The sequence below is a fragment of the Bacillus rossius genome, chromosome 6 (genome assembly GCF_032445375.1).
Source record: "Bacillus rossius redtenbacheri isolate Brsri chromosome 6, Brsri_v3, whole genome shotgun sequence".
Taxonomy (NCBI): Eukaryota; Metazoa; Arthropoda; class Insecta; order Phasmatodea; family Bacillidae; genus Bacillus; species Bacillus rossius.
The window spans coordinates 32,577,189-32,597,572 of record NC_086334.1 but is presented as its reverse complement, the minus strand read 5'-3'; the positions used below and the strand labels follow the sequence as shown (position 1 = coordinate 32,597,572).

At 34.2% G+C, this 20,384-nt stretch overlaps 1 protein-coding gene across 2 annotated transcripts; it reads right to left on the bottom strand.

The window, feature by feature from the left end:
* Positions 1 to 2,240: 2,240 nt before the first annotated feature.
* LOC134532989 (DNA primase small subunit) lies at positions 2,241 to 20,366 on the bottom strand. Of its 2 annotated transcripts, none has more exons than XM_063370093.1 (8): positions 20,258 to 20,366; positions 18,440 to 18,596; positions 14,379 to 14,554; positions 13,241 to 13,439; positions 11,120 to 11,327; positions 9,413 to 9,618; positions 6,503 to 6,687; positions 2,241 to 2,421 (listed from the first exon to the last, which is right to left on the bottom strand). In XM_063370093.1, exons 3-8 carry the CDS (start codon positions 14,485 to 14,487, stop codon positions 2,402 to 2,404), a joined length of 927 nt encoding a protein of 308 aa, XP_063226163.1. In that variant the 5' UTR covers positions 14,488 to 14,554; positions 18,440 to 18,596; positions 20,258 to 20,366; the 3' UTR covers positions 2,241 to 2,401. The 2 variants fall into 2 exon arrangements, with proteins under 2 accessions (XP_063226163.1, XP_063226162.1); XM_063370092.1 differs by lacking the exon at positions 20,258 to 20,366 and adding an exon at positions 19,935 to 20,172.
* Positions 20,367 to 20,384: the final 18 nt, after the last annotated feature.

The window sequence follows — 20,384 nt, the reverse complement described above, 5'->3', positions numbered from 1 at the left end:
CACCCTTGTCAACCAACTCTCATCAGAAATTAACATAAAAACTTATTAAAAGGCTAGCCACTTAAATATGTAATAAAATTTTCAGACTTTTTTCCTGACCAAAAATTACTATTTTTTTAATTCATTAAAATTTTTTTTTTAATTTCCTGAAAGAAATAAAGGAAACCCAGTCTCGAACATTCCCATAGCTGGCCTATTTCTCTCTCCACTTTCTTTATTCAAACAGAACATTGAATCCACCGTTTTATAGTTAATATCACTACTGTTTGGGTATTGGCAGACATTTTTTGCTACATTACTATCACTGGCGACCTTCCATGATTTTTCCAGGATTTCAAGTAAATTCTCTGATTTTCAGAATGTTGCACTGTGTTCAAGTTACACATAAAAAACACTTAAATATTTTTTTTTTTTAGTAGTATACCAAGATTTTAAAATGGACTAAAAAGTATAAAACAATATCTCCTAGCCCCATACTGATTGTCCTGAAAATTAGTGACTGTGAATTTTTAGTACTTATGAAAATACTTTTTAAGATTTAAAACAAAACAAAAATGTGGGGCAGATGTAAGAGATAACTGGAGCATGAATAATTCACCTAAGTCACTAACAATTTTATTGCACTGCAAATTATATGAAGTATTGTGAAGTTTTTTTAACGACAGCTACTCCCTACACTTTTTAACATGCTTTCATTAACTCCATCTGTAGGTATGAATGAATGGACTGTGTGTAATAAGTATTTCCATTTAATTTTTACCCACTTTTGGATGTCCGAATGTGTTAAAATTTTGCATACATACACAGAACCTCTGAAAATAAAATATTTTGATAACTTAAGACCTTAGAGTTAAGGGTGAAGGGGGGAGGGGGGGTTCAGAGGGATAAAAACCTAATTTTGAGCTAGGGGTAATAAACATGGTGTTTGTGTATCCATGAGGTCGGGGCATGGAGGGAATTTGCCCTGAGGTCAACTAAGCCCCTGGGGGAGGGGGAGAAGAAAAATTATGAAAATTATAAAAATTAATGTTTTTTTTAATTTAGAGTGTTTCCGATCCAAAAGGTTGAGTCATTATAGAAAATGTGCACGGGGAGAGCAAGGTCCTTATATTTAAAATTTTTTAAAAATATATTCTTTTCAATTTAGAGTGTTTCTGAGGTCGGTTTATAGTGAAAAATGTGCCCAGGTATTGATTTTCTCCCCATCAAAGGGGGGAAGGGTTAGTGACCCTAAATTTCAAAAATTTCCAAAATATATTACATATCTTTGATTTAGTGTGTTTCTGAGGTTGGATAATGGTGGAAAATGTGTCTGATGTTTGACTTTCTCCCCCCCCCCCCCCCCCAGAGGGGGGAAGGGTTAATGACCCTGAATTTTGAAAATGTACTCTTTTTTGGTTTGGAGTGTTTCCGATCCAACAGGTCGGGTTATGATGGAAAATGTGCCAGGGGAGGTGTTAAAGCGCTAAAATCTTTAATGCTCCCGTAACCCATACAGTACTCTCTGCACGTTCACATTTTGTTCTTATATTTAACCTGAAAACATTTACACTCGGGACGTGGACAAAAAATTGACACATACAATACAATGAATAAAGAATGGTAAAATACTACAGGGGAAGTGGCACTGACTCTGCCTAAGCTTCTTGCAGCGACGAACTAGCACACAAACGCAGGTGGTCTGAAATATGTGGTGGGCCATAGAGGTTGATGGTGGGTGGAGAGGGGCATGAAGAGGGGCGAGGCTCATTGGGCTTAAGGGAAGGCATGACATGGATCGATGTCATCGTGTTGAAATAGCAAAACAATAATTACAATTAGCACAATCTTAGGGGTCAAATCAAGTTTATTATTTCACTTAGCCATCTGAAACTTTTAAATTTAACTTTTTATTTTAAAATTAAAACAATGCATCAAAATTCTGGATAAAATATTTAAATATGTTATCATTGTTGTACATCTCATTCACTTAAAGATTTAAACCATCATAGTTTTAAATTAATTAAGTAATTGTTTCACAAGGAACTGTTTTGCAATAATTAAATTTCAAAAACAAATTATTCAATTTTACCAGATAAATAACTTTATAGACTACTTTCACCCAAGCATTATTTTACAATCTTTACTCTCCCATGTGACCTTCTAGGCTTTAGCATTACTGGACTATGTTTGTTAGAGGGTGAATGAAGCTAAACCTAGACAGTGTGACAGGCTTTAACTAATGAAATAATACACAAAAATTCTTGTAAAAGTATTGCATTTATTATTATTATTATTGATATAAAATGGGAAATTTATGTAAAAGTACAAACAAACATGCATTCTCTATATAAACAAAAAACTGCTTAGCAGTAAAGTATTTAAAATTTGTTATACAGTATGGATGTTTTTCTCTATTCCTTTAGAACTCCATTTTCTGATCTGTAAAAATGAGAAAACAATACGTGTTACAAATCTTTAAATTTACTGAGAATAAAGTGAGAGTAAACATAAATTGAGTCATATTAAAACCAATGGTTATAAAATAATTGATAAAAAAAACTATGCAAATGTTTGTGATTATGATCACATACACGACCTTTTACCATTAGATAACATTTAGTAAAAATCTGAAATAAATTTACAGGAAATACCTTAAGTACGAATAGTGACAATAAAATAAAATAGCCAAAATGGTATGTAAGACTGAGCATTAATATTGTAACAACCCAGATAACAGCCTTCCTCATGCAATCCAGCAATAATTGTTTGATATAAATGTTTTGTCATATTTCAGGTTAGGTTTTCAAATGATGTAAAGTTATTTTCCTTTCGAAGTTATTGTGAACGTAATTCTCCGGGTTTATTGTTTTTATTTTTAGTATATTCCTAGTATAAAATTTTTGCTGGCCTCTTTGTGTGGGAAGGCATGCTGACGTAATTCTCCTTCGTTTTTTCCACGACCGAGGCTTTGTTTCACACGCTAGGCTTGTGAGTCACGGTCACGGGAGTGCGAGAAAGATACAAAATCGCTGCATCGTGGGAACAGAAGTAAGCATTTCGTGGAAGCCTCTATTACCATGCGCCGTGATTGGCTGAAAATTACGTCAGCAAGCCCAGGACACTGCCCGCACGAAGGAAAGGAAGGCTGTAAAGTTAGTCATTGGCTGAGCACCGTGCCGAGAGGTCGTGGTCGGGCGATGGCTCGCATCATTTAGCAATGTTATTTTGAAGTACAACTTTGTGGCTACGGTCCGGGCGAGGCCTAAGAACTTTTTTTTCTTTCGGACATTTAAATCAATTTGAATTTTTTGACTGTAGTCGTAGGCGAAGCCCACAATGAGGCGACAAAGGGTCGTCGCTGCCCGGAACTTATCCGGGCAATATAATGTAATTTGTAATAAGTCCACGTGTTTTTCTCCTTTATGGAGGTACCGTTTAAATTTTTGTTGTGTGCTCTATTTTACGGAATATAGTGTGATTTTTACATAAATAAATAAAACAAGTAATTCATCGAACATTGTTTATAAATTTCTTCTTTCTTTGTGACCTGCAACCCGTATGTTCCACTCATTACCTAATTTGAGCTAGCCGGAGGTGGTGAGTGGTGACAATATGTACAGAAAATGCACAGTTGTTCTACGGGGGGTTTCATTTTAAGTTTTTGGGCTATTCTATTGTAAGGATTTTATATTGATTTTGACAAACTGGTAGCTCACCAAATATTTATATTTATTAAATATTTTCCTTTTTCTTTGAAATGAAGTTTCTAAATGTATCACCAACAATAGATAAAAATATAATGTTATTACTGATTATATTAAGTTCCTCTGAATTTATTATATTATGACTAATGTTAAGGATTAATTTGTAAAACTACTTAATCCTAGCACGTCTTCCAATAAAACCTTATCATATGTATTATTTCCTACTAAGAATAAATAATACAATTTCTCTTTATTAAACAGACACCATTACAGATGGCAATGTTTAAATTCACAAGAATTACATGACAATGTTTGTGTTAATATATGGCAGAAGGATATATAACTTTCTAAAGTTAAGTCTTAACGGCAGGGCTTTCAAAAATGTTCAGTTAAATTAGGAAGGTAAATTTATGTCGATCAGTTAGTTGTAAACCAGGCTGTCTGTTTTTACTTACACTTACATATTTTTTCCTTATTTGAGCCTGGACACTTGTTTATTATTTGTGCTAACTGTGCGCGAAACTCCTGTGTGCCACTGTATGGAATAAACAGAAGTTAAAGAATGTCCACACGTTTCTGCGCATGCACGATGGTGCCACAGACTGGACAAAGCGAGCTGGTGCTAAACGGGTGGCAGCGTGTGGTGACCGGAGGTGGCAGAGCAAGACAATTGTACGGCGAGCACACATTGTAGGGAGTAGCCGCAGGACACGATGGGGCAACAGCAACGGACTGCTGTACAGGCAGCCTGGCGTACCTCATGTTGGGAGGCACCAGGCATTAGAGGTGCTACGAGCCAGTGTGTGGCTTATTGCACTCATGAGTAATGCTGCCGTGGGGATGGCGGTTTAATTCCAGGAGAATTACCGGCAAACATGCACAGTGGTTGCGAGTCAAATGGGAGTAGTGGAGTGGCAGATGATCCACATTGAGCTCCCAAATGGATCTGACTATCAAAATTAGCAGCGACAAGGGAGTCGTCTGCCAGGCTTCCGCTCAAGTGAGTCCGATGTACTGCAATATGAATGAGTAGACCTGTGCTCTTAAATAAAATTTTTCTAGAGTACACCCTAAATTATTAACCTACAAGTAAAGTAACTACGGGCAGACCTGTAGCATTTTATTACGTACTTTAATTTCAACCATCGTAAGAAACCAAAACTATTTTTAACTTTATGAGAGTAAACCAGAAATACTTTTGCGTGGAATCAGTGTTCATTCAGTTCACATGTTAGTTTAAAGAACTCATGGCTTATATACAATGTACATTAAACATGATTTTTGATTTATCATATACTTTTCTGATCACAACCTTCATATCTCATATGTTTATAGCCCTCAAAATGTCAAGTTATCTATCTATACACTACTTTTGTTTAAAATCAACATTTCCCTCACAACATTTTTAATTGTGAGTCTCAATTTTAAATTACGTAGCTATCTTGTAACAGAATTTAGTTATGACCCGCTACAGTGAAGTTTGCCCAACACCAACTAATAAGCTGAAACAGACCTTAGTGAGTGAGATAAACTCACTCGCCAATTGCTGAAATTCGAACTACTTACGTTCAAAATTTGCTAACCACTGCACATCACAGAACTACAAACTAGAGTTAGATTTAATAAAGAGTCACTCCAAGGTTCCCACAATCTTATTTCAGCCAATTTCCCTGAGTTTTTTTCCCCCCATTTCCACCTATCATTTTTTTTTCCTGTCCAAGCACACTATCTGGAAACGGCAAGATGGTGACCTAGTTTGGTATTTGTATTTTATCAACATTAATATTTTTGTAAAAGTTTCAAATACGTACTTAAATATTTAATTTATAAAATACTTTTAACTGTAGTTTTACTGGTTTTCACTTTGTTGCATAGGTTTTGTGTGAACATCTTATTCAGTATTTCTTAACTTTAATGATTGTTGTTATGTCTATTTATCATATTTGTATTTATTTGTAAGCTACAATTTTGATTCTGGAACAATGAGTATTGTTTTGGAAAAAGAAAGAGCGTGAGACAGGTGTGCGACACAGCGGCATTAATGTTTTAGTCATTGTTTATGGTGTTTGCTCCCACGGGAGGTAGTAAAATTATCAGGGTTTTGTCACAGACAATTTGTGTTTGGTATGTTTGGTTTTGTAAAGAAAAGCTTCGATGAAAGGGTTATGAATTTTATGTGTTATTGTGTCCTTGAATGTAAGAGGTGTGCTGTGATTGGTTGTTGAGGTCACGTGACAGCTTCTTCCCTGCATGGTTGTAGTTGTAACGTAGCCTCGTCAGTCGTCGTTCGAGTGCTGGACCAATAGGTTGCACCGTTCTGTGGCTCATAAAAAATATGAGTGCATAGAGGCGGACATATTTATATATGGGTGCAGGGGCCATGCTGCAGTCAATTTTTGGACGATTTATCTAGAAATGTAGGCCCCATACATGCGTCGCAGGCCCAGGTGGTCAGTTGGTCGACCGGGACATAGTTTCCGTTTGTTCGATACCTAGCAGAAAACAAGGTTGCTAGGGGCATTATTTCATGAAGGCACAGGACTGTGAGTAGCAATTGGCAAAAGGAAGAGTTTTCTTTTGGAAAAATTGTGTGACGGATATGTATTTTGAAACGTAAGTGTTTCGAGTAACTAAAAATATAATTAACAGAAAGAACTTTACACCCAACTACCCGCAACAATTGACGAGATAAATTTAAGTGTTTTTCTATAAGAGCAAGGAACATATGTCATCTTAGCCGGATTCGATTGTGACTTGTAACTTAGTAAACGTAACACAGGTAAAATCTATTTACTACAATATGTTTTCCACCTTACCACTGGCCACAATTCTTTTTCCTTTCCAAGAGTTCTCCAACTTTCTCAGGAATTCTTCAAATACCATTATGCCCTTATTCATACTGGTCTTCTTATAGTCCTTTACACGTTTCACATTAGCCTCAGCATTGCCTGCTTCTTCTATTGCTTTGGAGTCGTATTCGTTGACTTCTTCAACGAGTTGGCTATAAAAAGAATGCATATCCAACACTAGATACGTAAAATTCACATCCAATTTCAATACCTACTTCACTACAGTAATACAGTACGTATTTTCATCTTTATAAAATACTAATTCTTTACAAGACAGAGTCTTAACTGGAAAAAAATCACCAGACATGGCTCAATTACTAATATTTCAGTCTTACTGGAGATATAGAGGAACAGAAATGTATTATGTATGGGTAATTAATTTGTTTGTAATTGGAGGAAGTGAGCGCATCTAAAGTCCGTGTATACTTAGCTCTAACACAAAGTACCACCCAATTATTGAGGGAGTGCGTGCATCTAAAGTCTGTATATACTTAGCTACAACAATAAGTTCCACCCCCATTATTAGAGGGCATAAGTGCATGTATGGTCCGTGTACACTTCATCACAAGAGGCCGAAGAACCTGCGCAGACCTGACTGTCACCGGGTGGTCATGTGATAAGTGCCTCAGAAAGTGGAGGGGTCAGTCAAGCAGCAGCCTGCAAGCTGAGAACGTCGGTCACGTACAGTGCAGTCTGAGCTACAGTATATGTACAATCTGATTTACGGAATGGCTTCTATGTCTGAATTTAAATTGCATATTAAATCATTAAATCGGATTACACCATTGCGAGGACAAGCACAGGAGTGTAGTTTACAATGCCGTGACACATTTAAGTGAAATTCTGATAATTTAAATTTTTTTGGCTGGATGTTGTTTTAATGTTAAAAGGTATCTAATATATTTTCTTTAGATATAATTAACTATCTTAAAACCATATTTACTCCTTTATCACCCTCTAAAGGTGGAATTCTGTAATATATAGCTTAGTTTTTAAGTTAGCCAAAGACCTTTTTTAATAAAAAAAGTTTATGAAAATCTGTAAAGTAGTTTTTGATTGATGCTTGAACAAATGAACAAAATTTTTAAAAACTATATTTTTGAGTTCTCAATAATATAAATAGCCATTTCCAATAGTTTCTTCATTTCATCCAATGGTCAGACTTTTTGCCTTGAACAGTTTTATTATTTATATAGATTATATTTCACTTTAACATCTCGTTGGTTGGTTGGGACAAGATTTTATGTTGGATTTAATTTACAACACAACCAAAATATCATCAAGATGTATATCAATATATATATATACCATACAATACAGAAATGGAAATTTTTATAGACCATAAAACTAATCTTGAAATCAAGCATTATTTAAACAAAACTAACAGCCAATTATTAGATTTATATTTTTTTATTAGTACTATTGCAAATTCAATTATTGTAATTATTTCAGCATGGAATTATCACCACAATATATGGACAAAAAGAGGATCAGAAAAATTAATTGAATTCTTGTTTGAATTGCAGATCTATATATAACTCATTTTACATAACTGATATTGGTGTATTTTTCAAAAAAACAAATCCTTTGGACTTATTTTTATTCTACCAAACAAATCTATCCTCCAAATGCATATTTAAAATTATTTTATTGTAAGACTGCAGCATGTATCAGTCAAAATTACACTATGTATTTTGATGAAATACGTAACAAGAAAGTTGGCTCATATTTGTTGAACAATGCAAATAACTTTATACACAAAAAAGATTTATAAACACAAAAACTACGACACCCAAATATCCAGTTTTAAAAATGAAACTAATCTAAATATATACGTAACCATAAAGTCTTGTTTTGAAAGTCATCTGCAAATAGATCAACAGAGACAGCCACAAACAATTACACAATGCATGAGAATCGGGAAAGCATCGCCTGAAGCGTTGTTATGAAAAAATATAAAACAGAAGTACAGATAGTTGGACCAGGATTCAAAGTCAGGTTTTTATAAATGAAAGTCTCATGTTCTACCATTGTTCGCAATGTCTTTACCATTTTAAGCACGCTGAAAAAAAGTCTTTTGAAATCAAAGACAGTCCATAGAAGCATAACACACACATACATCATGTCATCATGTGTCATCTAAAATTATAAAACAAAAATTAAGATTTTATTTTTTCACCCAAAGATACTATATCTGTACATCTAAAAATACCAAATTATCCACAACAAACTATTTAAGTAACAGATAAATAAAAAAGAGAGTAATTTTCTTGTATTAAAAACTCTTTTAATTATTTTAAATTACATACAATGTTTTTCCAATCAATAATCTCTTGAATCAATTGCAGGGGGCAAATCTCCCTTCAGTATGGCAGTATGAGTGAAGTATAGGTAAAATGGTATTGCATGATTAAAAAAAAATCAATTAATATAAAATTTAAAATGTAGTACTCAAGAAATTTTGGTGAGGAAGGAAGAATCAAGTCACACATAACATTGATAAAACATTAACTGATATTAGATAATGCTGAAGAACAGTCGAACATAAGTGACTCATTGAAGGGACTATTTGCCATGCAGTCAAATAACACAAATTTTAAACATGTACAGTGATACCAAACTCCCTCCCCTGCATTTCGCTCATGTAATGCAAGAAACTAATTTCAGAATTTTGTAAGTAACATATAATTAATCTTTTCTCTTCAATTCAAACAAGCTAATTTTAATTATACAACCACCAAAAATGTAGGGTCCAAAAATCACCAATTTGGGACATAAAATGCTGGTTCTGTCAAAGCATTATTATTTTAGCAAGAAACTAAACACTGTTTACAAATACAAACATATGTACGTCCATAGCTGTTGCTGTTGACTAACCTTATTGTAGGAACTGTGATCGGGTTGAATTTTTCTGCTGAACGAGGATTGAACGGCACACAGACTTTCCCAGTTTTAGGGTGAATACAAAACGGCGCTTTCAGTAAATGGTTCAGACCTTTGGTCACATTGATATCAAGTCTTGGATAAGCATACTGCAACATTATTTCTTCTACCAAAAAATGTTGTTTTCGTTTCAGCTGGCCCTGAAATAAAGAGCAAGAAGGTATTCTTAGTCCCTAGCAAGCAAGCAAAGTAGCCATCAATGGTTTTTAACACAAAAATTGTTTACATAGATAAGTCCATCCTTAAAATGTTCAAACACTGACAAGTGTAAGTTTGATATTGCCTGCTTATGTGATTTTTTTTTCTTTTCCCCCCCTTGAGAAATATTATAATAGGGTTCAAATGAAATAATAAAAATTAAAAAATACTAAATAATATTTGAAGGGAAGTGCAGATATTCACATCAGAAAGCTAAAACCTTTTTAAAGGTAATTTACAAACTAAGAGCACTTCTTCCACTATTTATAATAATTTGTGGCTACAAACAGAAAAGAGATGTGAAAATTTAAAGTGATGTTGTAGGGCCTGGAAAAATTAGCATCTATTTATTACAAAATTAGCATTTATGATGTTCAAAATTAGCATCTATTTTCCAGAAATTAGCATCTATTTTTGAGAAATTTGCTTAAGATATTAGGGTTACATAACAATACAAGAAGTTGTAATAGTGTTTCTACCCATTATGATGAATTTTAACACAAACCAAAATCATTAAACTGTATTTGTAAACAAACGTTTGAGCACTAGCAATTTCAGATGAAAACAAACGGACGATTCAAGTTGGCCAACTTCAGTATGCTAAACGTGCACCACAAAATGTATGATTTGTCGCTATGTAAAATATTGATCAGAAAAAAAAATTTGAATACTAAAGTGATTATCAACAAATGTAAAAAATTGCGTACTAAAATATTTGTAGTAGTTTTCAGCATTTAAAATATTTTCATTATCTTTGCAAGTTCACTACGATCCCGTCAACGACCTAGATATTTTCTAGGTTGTTGGTTTCCGTGATGCGCTTCCCGGGAAATTTTGTTTTGTTAGGTTGGATAATCTTCATGAACAGGCAACACACGATGCAATGGCGAACGTAGGCGAACGTGACGTGATCTAACAAAACAAAATAACTGCGTCGATAAGTAGTGTGAACATTCTTTTCTAAACATTCAACGGTAACTTGAGTAAATTGTAAACACTAAATTTACAAAATTACTTATTCTATACTATCATGCGTGATATTTGGTTAAGGAATGTTTTATAAATTAAGGTTAGGATTCGGATTTTATTCCTTCAACAAGCCTTGTCAGAAGCTATTGTTAACAGTAATTGTGTGATGGTGATTATTTTCAAAAACAATACTTTGAGGAATGTGTGTTCAAGAAATTTTGTTGCAATCAATAGTGGTTTTTCGCCCGATAATGGCAATTTTACCGCGATTTCGCAAATATAGCATTTATAAAAACAATTAGTAAAAAATCGCATCTAACCTCCAAATTCGCAAAAAAATCGCATCTATCGCAAATTGAGAATTTTTCCGGCCCCTAGTGATGTGACTTCCAGGCACGTTACTGTATATTTCATGACATGCAGACACCCTACATCAAGATGAAAATTTAAAAATACCAACATTTGAATACGTACTCTTTCCTGCTGCGCGTGGATGTAACCCACGATGGCTTCCCACCGCTTCAGCGACGACGAGTGCTTTCTTGCTTCCTTCTCCAGCTCCTGCCTGAGTTCACTGTCATTCACGAGAGCCAGAAGGTTCGACAAGGCAGCAGGGGTGCCGAGCACATCCTGCTCTTCCACCATGCTCACAAACTGTTGCTCAATGAAACCTTTTGCCCTCCTGAAACCAATACCACAACCTGCACTGGCATGCTCTTCATAACCTACATGATTAACTTTGCAGGTCACAACTTTACTCAAGTTTTCCTGTATTTGCACTCATGTTTTGGCATTGGCTGTTTGCTCACAAATATTCTCACAAGATATTTATTAAACACTGTTTCTAAGCTGTTAAAGCCATGCAAGTTAGCATTATTACTACTTGTGTGACTTTTCAATTAGCTGATCTTGACTAAGCATTTGTTTGTAAAATTTCAGACGAAACATAAAATGCAAGACAGCTATGGGAATAAATTTACATGTAAAACGCTCTCATAAGAGAAATCATACGAAAAATAAAACTGGGCACAGACAGAATCAGACAAAATACGACGTGACACCACACAATGCCTCGCGACACCTTACACCATCTTCTCACGACATATTTTTGTTGTGTTATTTCTTCCCATATTCTCAAAATCATTTTGCTACCGTGATTCTTCTTCAAAGTTGGATTATATAAAAAAGGTCTTTCCTGTACTAAACGTACTAATCAATCTGCATTCAGATTCATACTGAAAAAAATTTAATTAAAATACTTTACAAATGAATACTTACTCAAGTAAAAATAATGAAAAACCAGCTTTAACTATGTAGTTGCTATAAACTCATAAAAACACTACCGCCTACCTTTGTTGACACTTTGTTTATACTTGCACAAGCGTAGTTTAACACTGCAGCCATCAGACAGTCTACTCGCAATTAAGTTGGAGCAGTCATTCAATGTTTTCACCTAGTGTCTGATGGCAACAGTTTTGTGGTGTCATGCAGCGTCTGATTTTGTGTGCATTGCATTTTTATACAAATTTATGGTAGCAAAAATTTTGTAATACGGACAATGTGGGGAAAATGGTAAGAAATAGGCGAGACAAGTGATGCCAGCGAACCTGATGGTGTGGAGTGTACCTACTCTTTATAAGTGTGTGAAACTAGTTAAAGTAGAGGCATCTAGCAGCGTGGAGCGGATAACTGCTTGAAAGCAAAGCAGAAAAGTGTCACGCGCTTCGCCAATGCTAGTTGGCCAGAGTTCTAATATTGTCACATTACGATATTTGATGGTAGTCAACTAGTATCAAAGAAAATTTCACATTGTTGTCATGCCTCATTCTGTGTGGGCCCGGTAGAGGTGGGTTGCAGAGTATCAATCTGCTACTTTGTAACTGATACATGCCTGTATCAAGTACTGCAAATGAGTACACTATTCAAGTATCAAGTACTTTAGTATCAGTTTAGAATTCACCTGGAATACCATGGCCAATGTGCGCAGAACCCGATCGCAGATGACGGTCACTTGGGCGGAGCTTGTGAAAGGGGAGGGAGCGGCACGACGAATAAGGGATATAGAAGGGAAAGAATGTAGGGGAGGAAGCGCAGGGGAAGGCGTTGAAGGAGAGGCACAGAGCGAAATTGTTAAGAGTCGTTTTGTTTATTGTCCCATATCAAAGTACGCTCAGTGCGCAGTGCGTGCTTCTTGCGAAGACTGAAGACTCAGATTACGAAAGGCATGGAAAGAGAACACCGATACCTTTTTTCGACTACGAAGAATGTAGAATGAGAAAACTGATACCTTTTTACGAAAGAACGTGGAAAGAGAAAACTGATACCTCTTTTTACGCCGGTGATGACGGCACGGAGGATGTGTAACCTGTAACGAGAATGCAGATACCCTGTTGTTTCCTGGGACCGCTTCTGCTGTAGCTGATACAGAATTATAAGCTACTTGTAACCAGTACATTACTGTATCAGTAACTGGTTGGAACAGACACTGAAAATTGCTGTAACAACCCACCTCTAGCGCCTGGCTTTGCATGTGCCCGACCTTGACGAAAGGGAAGAGGAAGAAAGACTGTGCCACGGCAAGTTGCCGGCACTCACTTGACGGAATGGTGCAGCTTGTCCCCGGACAGAGTCACCTTCTTGGACTGGTTCGCCCCGCCTGAGACTACCTGCAGGTACTCCGCCACAGCCGAGCGTGCGGCCGTGTCCAGCCTCCTCGCGGCTTCGTCGCACACCCAGCAGTGCACACCGCGGCGCCCAGAGAACACCCACAGCGAGTGCTCGTACCCAAAATCCTCTGAGGGGGGAAATTTTTTTTTTAAAGCGCAGTATGAACTAACCAATGTAAATAGTGACAACCCTTTAAAAGAATGAAATTCCTGTTTTAAGTGTTGGTTAAGGTTTCTATTTTTGAAGTTAAGTATATTGGGTACAAACAATCTTGAACTTTTTTTTCCTTCATGTAAGGCATCTACATGTCAGAGCATCATAAAGAATTTGCTCTTGTTGATTTTCAAAACATTAACTTCACTGTGGCCACAATACATGAGAATGTTGGTAACCACTATTTACACTGTAGTTATTTAATTAATTTACAAAAATATTTTATAGTTAGCTTTTAATTACTTCAAAGTGCTGCATGTATGTATATGTATATATATGTAGCACTAGTAAGCCAAAACAGAACAGTTGCCACAGGACTATTAAAAAATGTTTCTTATAGTTGCACATAAAGGTTTTAGATGGTTTCTTTTGCACACCTGTTCCTACACATACTTGAATACCCAATTGTTTGAAATAGAACCCTGAATGATAACTACTGTCTTGAACAGTATGATGCAGGAGACTACTTGGCAGTAATTCATAGTATTTTTTAGGAATAAATTAACTGGATATAAGTATCAAATTCCAAAAAGTTACTTTCCAATGTTCCCTGCTTGGTTATCAATTCTTAATCATTGTACAAACCACTGAAAAATGACATTTTGCCATTCATGATTTCTTTTTAAGTGGATAGCTTCTACAACAATAAAATCAACAACATTCAAAGCTCTGAGGAACATCAACGTAAAGTTATAACTAGAATTTTGATAGTTTAGTTAGGAGTAATAAAGCCACTAGAGCATCTTGTCAATTAAAAGTTTATTCAATTAGTAAGTACATGATGAGACATAACTTAAAACAGACCGGTTTAGCAATTACAGTACAACCGCATCAGCATGTTGCAGCAGCTCACCCCGTAGTGCGGTGTCCAAAACTCGGCAAGCCACCGTCATGAACCGCCAGCACTTGATGCAAATATCCGCCCCGCTACAACACGTTCGCACTTCGTCATAATCAGTCATGTCAATGTCGAACACCAATTCCCTTTCCAAGGGCTGGAACACCTGTACGCTGCGGTGATCTTTAGGCCTATAAACAGGGGTAGTGCATCTGTCATTAGTTGCAGCTACACATTTAAATACCTTACTGCAAAACTAAAGTCCAGAGGGAAGTCACATTTCATTGATTTATTTATTTTTATTTATTTAATTTATTTATTTGAATTTGTTACATGCGCACCAACAGTCCGGGGACTTTAGTGGTGGGCATGACGTATACAAAATATACACAAATACATAAAGAAACAAGAAACAAAGGACAAGACATCCATACAAACAGCGACACAAGGACAAATACAAATATAATACTTAAAATAATAATTAGTACAAAGTAGTAAGATAGTAAGCAGCAAGACATAAAATTTAATAGAGTACAATAATATAAACGTGAAAGAGAAAAAATAATAACTATAATTAGTATGAGGATATAAATTACATTAAATACTTTAAAACATAGCTCTGTTCACAATTAATTTGACTTGGTGTTGTGTCTATTATAGTTTGTAACGAGTCTATAAAAAAGATCATTCTTGTTATAAATAGTACATAAACTAGAAAAGAGGCGAGAATTGAATTGGGGGATTCTCAATCCGGTGTTCTCAAGAATATAGCTACATTTAATTTTATAGTTATAAATGTTATGTACAAAAAGATAGTCCAAATAGGCTCTACGGTCTGCTAGAGAAATAAGATTGGGATGTGGAAAACCTCTATGAATTATTAGTTGAGACAATTTGTTTTGTAAATTTTCTAGTTTCTCAATACCAGTTGACCCAATGTCATTCCAGATAGTTGAACAGTATTCTAATTTAGATCGAATTAATGCCAAGTAAAGAGAAATAATTGAATCGGAATTGGTAGCATAATGAGTGATATATTTTATAATAGCAAATTTTCTTTTTGAAATGGAATTTAAGCAGTCGATTTGTTTATGAAAAAATAATTTTTAATCTAGAAAGACACCAAGGTCTTTTATAATGAAAGTTTTTGAGATTGGGTTATTATTCAGAATGTAATTATAAACTATAGGGTTATATTTCCTAGTAAAGGATATTACCTTAGTTTTATTATCGTTAAGATTGACCAAGTTTAGAAGACACCAATTATTGATTTCATTAATGTCCCTTTGTAGAAGAGTGCAATCATTGACTGTAGATATTATTTTAGAGATTTTCAGATCGTCAGCAAAGAGTACACCAGTTGAGTAATCAAGGACCATGGTAATGTCATTTATAAATATATTGAAGAGGAGAGGTGAGAGAGTGGCACCTTGTGGTACTCCAGAACTAGCATGGTTAAAGAGGATTTATGGTTATTGGCAGATACAAAAAAAATATCTATTATTGAGATAGCTAGAAAACCAGTTCAAGTATTTAGTACAAAAACCAAAGTCTGATAGTATTTTAAAAGTAGCGAATGGTTTACTGTATCGAATGCTTTGGCTAGATCAAAATAACAGGCATCTGCCTGACTTCTGTTAGTAACTACATTATGGATTGGGTTAAGAAAAGTAATTAGGTTAGTAGTGGTGGACATTCCAGATCTAAAACCATGCTGACTGGCTGATAATTTATTTTGAAGTTGAAAATTTAAAACTTTGTGAATAATTTTTTCAAATATTTTTGCGAAGCCATTAAGTAAAGATATTGGTCTATAGTTTGACACAATCAATTTAGAGCCATGTTTGTGTATCGGAATGACCTTTGCTATTTTCCATTTGTCAGGGAAAACTTGAGAATGCATACTGGTGTTAAAGATATGATAAAGAAGAGGAACTAATAAGTACGAACAGCCTTTTAAGATAAAATTAGGGATGCCATCTGGGCCGGTGGATTTGGATGACTTGAGAGCCTTGATGCCCCATAGAATAAGGGATTTAGAAATGTAGGACATAGAAACAGAATCCGAGGACATGTTTGAAGACGTCACATTATTGGTTGAAGTCTTGTAGACACTGGAAAAATATTGTGCAAAAACATTAGATAAAACAGTTGGATCATCACAAATATCATCATTGATTTTTAAAGAATATTGTTCATAGTAACCATCTTTCATTAATTTAACATACTTCCAGAATTTCTTTGGATTTTTCTTGATGTTGTTATTAGTAGAGCGGATCCAATTAATTTTATCATATTTTATATAAGATTTTGCCATTTCGCGAAAATGTGAAAACTGTAAATAATAATAAGGATTGTTAGATCATTTATAAAGTTTGTGAAAATGTTTTTTTGATTTTAATGCTTGAATTAAGTCATTAGAAAACCATAACAGATATTTGGGTAATTTTTTTTTAGAAATTAGTGGTATAAATGTGTTCATATTGTCAGTTATACAATTTGTTAAAACATCCACCTGATGATTAACATTGGTTGATTCATAGAAATGAGACCAGTCATAATTTTTTATGGCGTTATATAGACCTAAAAAATTACCGTCCTTGTAATGGGTAAACAATTTTGAACTTTAATAATAAGTCTGTGTCATTAACAGTTGCTAAGTTCTAAATTATTACAAATCACACACATATTAATTATGTATATTTGTGGTTTATTTTTATCTTTTTGGTTATGCAGCCATGGTATTTTTTTCGTAAATGTCTACATGAACTTATGACATTCCCGTGCGTCTACGTACGCTCGTGCTGCCCCTGGACATCCCGTTGACCGGCGCGTCTGGCCTGCCTCGTCTCCAGCAGACTCGTAAAAATTATTAACAATGAAGACTTCCATGAAGTGTAATAATTTAACTCCACCTACTATAATAAATATATAACTTTAAATAAAAACACAATATTCCTGTACAGTTGCTCAATCAACAATGGTCTCAAATAATAAAAGAAAAATAGATTTAAAAACATTTTTCAAAGCAGATTATATTCTTTGAAGTATGAAAATAAGTTCTGATTATTTAAATATTTAATTTAAATGTAATCATTTTTTTTTTAACTATAAACACTGAGAATTACAATAGAAAGCGCTGAATCAGCAAAACCTATTTTCAACATAAAAATTAAGCAATAAATCATTGAGAAATAACTGTGGGGATGAGACTGATTTGTAAGAAATTTCCCCTTCTTGAAGATTTTTTTTTTGCTATCTATTTTAGTTTTTGTGTCATTTGTAAGAAAAAATATATACATCTTAGTTTATTTTTTGTATTTAACTATATAAATAACTAATAACTCAATTCTTGATTTGAGTCACACTAATCACAAAACCAGAATGATTTTTCTGGAAGATAGAACCTTTTGATAAAAATTTTCCCCACCCCAGAGCGTAATTATAGATTCATGCCTGAAAAATTACCAGACCTTTAAATATTTGATTCTGCTTCAAATTAATATACAGTAAGTTATTTGTATCCCTTTCACCTAATTAATGTTAGTGAAAATCGGATACTGATTACTAACAGCAATTGAATTTATGATTAAAATACATTCAGTTTTAAGACATTATAAGATAATTCGCAGAATGAAAAATTACTGATACTGATTCGTCCTTAGACATTGACCATACCTGTGTTTTCCAGGTTTTAAAAACACTTTTCCAATTCCCTGAGTTTTCCCGGTCTATAATAACCCTGAAACAACAGAATTGTTTGCAAAGTATTTGATCATGCAACTTGAGCAATCTCAAGAAAATCATAATGGCCGGCCCAAGATTCAAACCCAGGGCTTCTAGAACGCGAGTCTAGTGTTTTATCACTGTGCCACACCACACCATGCTTCTGATCCAATGCACGAATAAGTCTCTATTACTCTTGGTAGTCAGCTTTAGTGGTATTCTAACCTGCCATCACATAAAGGTACCAAATCTAGCCTGAATGCAACCAAATCATTCATTACCACAAGTGCACACATTTGAAAACTAAAATAATCTCTGATAAACATTAAAGCATTGCATAATATTATTACCTGAAAGAGTACACAGCACCTATGTCAATTTTATATGGTTCTCTTTTCTGCACCTCGGCGACAAGTTCATCGTGGTTAGCATACGAGCGGAAGCGTAGGTAAACGTCATCAGCCAAAGTAAAAGAAAATTCTCTGTGTTGAAAATAATTCTCTTTCACTGAAAAAAAAAAAAAAATTAATATATATTATTAACAAATGAAGTACCTACTCAATTTAACATTACTTAAAACAAGGTGTGTATGAATGTATAATTTACAAAATATATCCCAGCTACTTCAAAAAGCAGCATGTAAATACTATACAGATGGCTCCAAATACTGTATTTACTCAAAAATATTGTAACTATGAATATAATTTGACCTCAAACTTATTGATTCAGGGATCTAAAAAATTCTGAGTTTTATATATGCAGTTCAAAAGCAATCATTCAGAAAGCACAGAATGCAGCAACAAACTACAGGACAGGTAAATGAGAGAAGCCACAGTGAAGAGGAGAGAAAGGAAATTGGAGCAACCCTGTAACAAATTCCGTTAGCACTACCTCTCTGTTCCTTCCTCCTCTCCTACTGGCTTAAATGACGCTATTTACAGGCAGAGAGTTTAGTTTTTCAAAAAAGCTATTCCCATAATTGCATGCTGCTAGTAGCTGTGTACAACGTTCTTTAAATGACACGATACATGTTTGTAATTATAATACAATCCTCCCTTTAATTTTCAGCAGTTTTAGTAAAAATCATTCTATTTCTGCAAAAATACAGTTATTTATATGATGGTTATATTTGTATCTTATTCAGCTAATAATTCTAAAATTGGTGCATTTAATTCAAGAGTGCAAATAATTAATTTTATGCCCACAAGAGCAATAATGGGAGCAAGAAAACAGATCCTTTACAACAAATATCCTTTCTAGATAAACTTCAGCCATTTCTATTTCTTTAGAATATGACATTTTACTTTGGAAGTTTCAGACCATCGCAACTGAACTGAATTTAAAAACTGGGCATTGCTTTATATTAAATCATTATAGAGAAAATAGTTATGCCCGGTATAATAAAAAAAAATAGAATAACTATCTTTGGTAACCAAACACTTGAACCTCAGCATTCTATCAAACGTTCTTGCAGCTCCATGTATAGAGCAATGATTTTTAAAACAGAAACTTTGTCCCTATACAATATACGAAGAATTGTGTTCTTTCAATCCATTAACTACATTAAATAAAGTTGAAGTACTGAAGCCCCAATTACTTATTGCAAATTTACTAGCTACTCGTCTGCAAAAAAAATAGGTGCATATGAGCAAATAGTCACTAAGTACATAGTTCTATATTAATGATCTCAAATATTACACATGTATAACTTGTTAATGATAGTTTTCAATTTTTAAACAATATACACCTCATAAACCATTTTGTTAAAAATATTTATACTCACAGAAATTCCACTTAATGCAACATTAAATAAAAATATATGAAACTAATAGACTCCTTACTTACAATTTCCATAACTAAGCCACCTGCAGAAAGGCCCAAAGGGAAAAAGTCTCTTATAATAAATAGGAAGTAAATCTGGCAAAACCTCAGGGCTAAATTCGTTTTTCATCATGAAATAATAATAAACAAATCATAACATTCACAACATAATTATGACCTCAAACATTTAATTTGACATAATCATTTTCTTCACAAGTCACAACCATATCAAAACAAAACTATAACAGATTTTACCCGCCTAAAATCACAAGCTAATAAAATCAGCCAACATATAATTGTCTATATTCTTAGGATTTGGAAATATTTCGGAAAAAAATCTTTCTTACGGTCTTAATTTTTTTATTCGACGTGTCCTGTTCATTCCATGTTCGTAAAACATTTTAATTAACTTTACTTAAATTTCAAATACATAAATTTTATTTGCTGTTGCGTTGGTTAACGTAATGCTTTTCT